The 5551-nt window shown below is 50.2% G+C and overlaps 1 protein-coding gene across 1 annotated transcript; it reads left to right on the top strand.

The window, feature by feature from the left end:
* Window positions 1–4584: 4584 nt before the first annotated feature.
* On the top strand, window positions 4585–5075 carry LRP88_14986 (uncharacterized protein; the record flags this gene model as incomplete). Its single annotated transcript, XM_083251319.1, has 2 exons — window positions 4585–4612; window positions 4657–5075. 2 exons carry the CDS (start codon window positions 4585–4587, stop codon window positions 5073–5075), a joined length of 447 nt encoding a protein of 148 aa, XP_083092920.1.
* Between the last annotated feature and the right edge of the window lie 476 nt (window positions 5076–5551).

The raw sequence follows: 5551 nt of genomic DNA, 5'->3' as shown, positions 1-5551 counted from the left end.
TTCCTCATCTTGTCTACCAAGCCAAGCGAGTGTAGTAGAAAAGCTTTTCCCACGCCTATGAGCCCCACTCTGTACTGATGGAAGACTACTGTATGGTACCGCCGCCCAGTCAAGTGACTCGACATCTCCGGCTTGGCCAAATCACCCACTGTTATAAACCCCCCCATAACTTCTGCACATTTTGTTCGTTGCTCCTGTTCCATCAGCTTATGGGTGTTTGTTGCTTTTCTCCCCGCGTGAGCTGTAAGGACACATCATCCTAGGGCAGTTAAAGCATTACTTCCGAGAACCATCAAGCAGCCCACGACACCATGCCCCCTCTAAGCAACCCTTACGATCAACACGATGAGCCAGATTTACGGAATTTGGGAGTTCGGGGTCGGTAAGTACCATTTCTCGTGGCGGAAAAACCTGAGCATTAATGCCCGTCTTTTCAACTCCGCTGACATAATTTGTCTAGAAAAACCGGCATCCAATTACCAAGTATAACAGAACGCGACCAATACGGCATGGAGCCATTGGGAGCCTATTTCTCTTCACCAGATCGGGTGGTTTTGGCAACCAGTAGGAACGGTGACCATGGATCTAACCAAGGTTACGGCAGTGGACGAACTGAGGCGGGCGAAGAAATGGGTTTGTCTACCGCAACAATGGCCAACAGGAAAGTCTAAATTAACCAAATCTCAGATAATGAGCCAGGTCTATTATTGTCTCGTGAGCTCGGGGCTCCCATGCTGCATTTCGAAGAGTCCTCGCCTCTACAGCTCCAGCCTATTTTACCAGTTCAGATCGACTCGACGACTGCTTACCCCCTTTCCACTCCAGAACGAAACGATGCCCAGAACGACCCTGGGAGATATGACGCAGAGCCTTACGCGAATGCAAAAGCCTTTTCTCCGGAGATGTCTGGTAACGAGGATTCAGAAGACATTGAGTGCCAGGACAGTCAACACGAGGACACGAGCGCAGATATCTTACGGCATCTTAAGAAAGCCTCCACCAGTCACAGTCGAACATCATCGCAACAGTCAGAAGACGCTGAATCCGAGCGGCCCACATCGCCTCGCACAATACAGAATCACGATGAAGGCACCACGGGGACGCTCCTGCAACAAGCGAGTAGGGAAATCGCTCCGCCCCAAAGGAGAGGCAGGCCAGATGATATTGCTCCTAGCCAGTCGAAAGGACCGGAAGCAGACTTGAATTCTCAAAAACGGCAGTTGGAAACTCTCTCATCAGCCAGGTCAGAGATTTCTAGCGACGAATTCAGGCCTGAGGAGGCGGACTGTGCACGGGAGCGTAAGAGGCCTCGCAAAACGGCCACTCTAATTCCGAACGGGCCAGCCCAGGCAAACCCTGTGTTAGCACGGGGGCCACAACCTAAAGGGCGGCCCGCGAGGAGACCCCCCAAGAAAGGAATCAAATTTGGCGGTAAATGCACAAGAAAGCGCAAAGTCAGTACGGTTGTGAGACCCGCGGGCGATACTTACACGACAAGATCCGGTCGAGTTTGTAATACGCCTGTACACGATTGGCGCGGCGATACAGTTGCGAAAGAGTACGAGTCCGTCCCAGACGCAACTGGGCGAGGTCAAATCGTTTTGCCTACGATCACCACAGTTATCCGGGCTCCTGCGGAGGGAGCATCACCCACAGGCGAACAACGAGGGGGAAATCGCCGCAAATCCGCCAGAAAGAGATATCAATTAATAACGGATATAGAACAAGAACCTTGGGAAGAGCTTGGTACCCTCAGCGTCGATTGCAAGGCTTGGCAGGCCGACCGCGAAGCTGCTGATTCAGAGGCCAATGGAGCAGTGTACACCAACCGGCTGGTTGCTTTCACAAGCGAAGCGATCCTGAACATGTACCCTGCAAAACAGAATTTCCACTTTGGAAGGATTGCCACCTTAACCTCCATGAGCTTCGGCATGTTGCACTTGCCATCTGGCCAAAGAAAGGAAGCAAAAAATACCCGTGAATCAGAGCTAGTCTTCTTTCTTCATTCTGGAAAGGTATGTGTTGAGTTGGAGCAACAATCATTCCGCATCAGCGAAGGGAGTTCGTGGAATGTTCCTAGAGGTATGTCTGCGCCATTTTCCCCACTTGCAAGACTTTTTATACTGAACACTTATGGTTGTAGGTAATCTGTATAGTATCATCAATGACTACAGCAAAGATGCGCGTATGTTCTTTTGTATGAACTCGGAAATGTAACTCAAAGTGATACAGAGGGGTATTTCAAGTGTCGAGTCACCACAGATCGCCGGTAGTACGTGGGTAATCGGAGGGAGCACGAAAGTCAGCCTCTTACCTGTACATGTCTTCAATCTACTAGCTTTCCATGCACTACTATGTTCTCTTTGGTATCTATAGGCACTGCTTACGTGTTCTGAACATGAATCGGCTCGCCATGGTCGTGATCTATTAGTGCTTGCCCTCGATATCAGAAAGAGATTCATCAAACTGAAGCCTCATGGTTCGTCACATGCTGCCTTATGTGTTCTTGTTTGTATTCACTCGTGCCACCTACGAACTTCCAGTATCAATCAAAGAGCCATAGGTACGTATGGCCTACGCTGCTAATCCTAACAACTCCGTGCAGTCAGTTGAGCTTATACGTATGTAGATATCGCCACATTGGTGACTTACAATGCTACTGCCCGATCCTTCAACTCCGACTTAGCCTGATCCATTCTAAGCGGCAACAATATCTCTCGTACCATCCGCAATGTTTTATACTCTCAACCCATGCTCTGCGGTGATATCTAACCCGCCCAGGCAGGTGTGTTGATTACTGATAGCTAGATCTGGATGGCATTTTCAGCTGCCCCGCACTTGCAAACAGCATCGTTGATGTTGCACAATTGGTAGTTTTGTGCAACTCAACTGGGTCAGTTGACCGAGACAGGATGCAACGTAGTTCACGTTATTTGTAGCAGACAGTGGGAGTTTACCCTCGTCAAGTAGATGCCGGCATTCTGAAGCATCTGCAACATCATACGTCATCTGTATTTCCCCTCCGAATTGAGGGCCTTCAGTAGTATATACGTCGGAGTCAAGGTAATTCTAGGCATCGTAAGAAATGTCATAAGAGGTGAAAAGGATGGCGTTGGTGACAGATTTTGAAGCAACGATCGCCACAACCAACAAAACCAGGCGAGTAAGCCACGGTGTTTGTGTCAACCCTACACCCCAACACTCCAACAGAGCTGGAATATTCGACGGGAGGTGTCACACTGCCCGACCCACGCGAATGAAGGCTGCTTGCACAAGCTTTCAACACGAAATGGGCAACAATGCTGATGATGAGCCCCAGCCGCCTCCTCTCGGACTAGCCTGCATGTAGGATAGAGGACGACATGAGAACAAAACTTGCCTTAGATGGTGAGTTGGACACCTATTTATGCATTCCAAGACATCTCCACGGCGTAATTCGACCGAAAAGCAGCGGATATACCTAAACCCGACGTGGTGAGAGCGTATGTCGTTCTATAGCCCGAGGCCCAAAACAGACAAAATTTCGGTACTAGTAGCAGCTGGAACAGTCCGAATCCAAACTTGGGTGGCCAAAAACCTGAATAAGGCCACTGTTTCTCGTCGTTTTCAAGGGTCAATGCTACCCACATTCCGATAATTAAAGTTTGAAACGGTCCCTTACTCATGCTCTACAGGAGAATCTCCCTTCCCCCTCGAGACGGGAGCGTACCGGTAATAACGGCGAAACCTCCGAGACGGAATCGGCCGAAGCAGCTCCCTCAAGATCGTAACCAAGTCTATATGCGCCCAGCTCTGCATGCGCCTATGTAAATAGTGACATGTTCATCCGTCAGTCGAGCCGCAGAATCAAATGTACATTTAGCGTGTGAAAAACAAGCCTAGCGGACAGATCAAAAGCCAAGTCATTCCAACCAAGTCTTTTCCGAACACCCAATTGTTCTTCATGAACCACACCTCTTACACTGCACGCTCGTCAGGGAGCTAAGGGAAGCTAAAATGCCTCAATCAACAGTTCAGTCTTTTCCATCACCGAAGGCGATGTTGAATCGCCTCAAAGAGAAGTTCCGGCGCCGGGGCCAATCTTCAGTGTCGTTACAGGCCCCATCACAACGCAAAATTGGACAAATCTACGCCGACGTAAGTAGCGAGCATCTCTCCCCAGGTATCTGTAAGTCCCCCGCAGTCTCATGAAATACGCACAGGTCGATGTCCCCCGCTAACACCACATGCCTCAGCCCAGGATGCTCCCCCACCATATTCCACCGTCGACACCAGCCCCACGGCACCACCTCTGAGCGCCCTTGATCATGGCACACCATGTACTTCTGGCTTTGGTAGCACCACCAGCTCCGAGGACAAGTATGCGTTCCTCTCCACATTTGACACCGTCTTCCGTCTTCGTGATCGATGACTCTGAGTCCATGACTGGCCGCTCATGGCGCGAAGTCCGCGATGTCCTTGGCATCATCACTTCCATCTGCACCTCCTAAGATCCGGACGGTGTTGATATCTACTTCCTCAATCACCGCTCTTGGTCCTCGGATGGCAGCACCCAAGCTTCCTGTGGATACACCAACATCCGCGATGCTAGTCAAGTGCAGCGCCTCTTTGGGTCCGTTCGTCCTTGCGGTGCCACTCCCACAGGTGCCCAACTAGACAGCATCCTCAAGCCATATGTTGCCCATCTGGCCGACCATCCTGGGAATATGGATGATACCAAGCCCCTCAATATCATTGTTATCACTGACGGATGTCCCACTGACGACCCTGAGGGCATCATTGTGCACTACGCCAAGAAGCTCGACCAGATAGGCGCGCCTCCTCACCAGGTTGGTATACAGTTCTTCCAGGTCGGTAACCACAACGGGGCAGCCAACGCTCTTCGCGAGTTGGATGATGATCTCACCTCTCTCGGTATCCGTGACATGGTCGACACGGCTACTTGGAGATCTACTGAGTCGGACGGGGAAAATGTCTTGACAGCCGATGACATCCTCAAGGTTGTTCTTGGCGCGATCGTGCGGCGCTTAGACCGTAGGCCTACACATAGACCAGTAAACCAACGCATTGTTTGAGGCTCCTGGGAGCACGTCATCAACCGATACAGTTGTTTATGCGCAGGTGATGAGCGAATCGTCTATAGGCGATGGCCGAGGAAAGTTGGGGCTGCCGAAGGCGTTGTAGAAGAAACATGTTGCAATATCAGTCATAGCACGCCAGATAGCTGCTGTCATACCTCAGGATTAACACGGTGCTTTTATTTCACATTATATGGTGAAAGTAGCGATTCTTCTCTAACTCACTTATCAAGAAGGTTGTGCTCCAAGCGATGGAGGGTTGTATATCTCACTCCTAAGACGTCACACCAATGGCGAGGCTATCAAGTAAATAGAACTACAGCTCTGCAACCCATTTCATAGAGCACATAACCACTCTAGCTCCCAAAACAAATTGGTCATGAGACAAAGCCACACCCATATGGGTGGATCTATTACAAGTAACTCAGAGTCCATATCGTATTATTCTGCTAGCATAAAGCCGCTCGACTTGT

This window comes from Fusarium phalaenopsidis (genome assembly GCF_050370095.1).
Source record: "Fusarium phalaenopsidis strain FUZ10S chromosome Unknown contig_32440, whole genome shotgun sequence".
NCBI lineage: Eukaryota > Fungi > Ascomycota > Sordariomycetes > Hypocreales > Nectriaceae > Fusarium > Fusarium phalaenopsidis.
The sequence above is the reverse complement of the archived record's forward strand: the minus strand, read 5'-3'. Positions and strand labels throughout refer to the sequence as shown.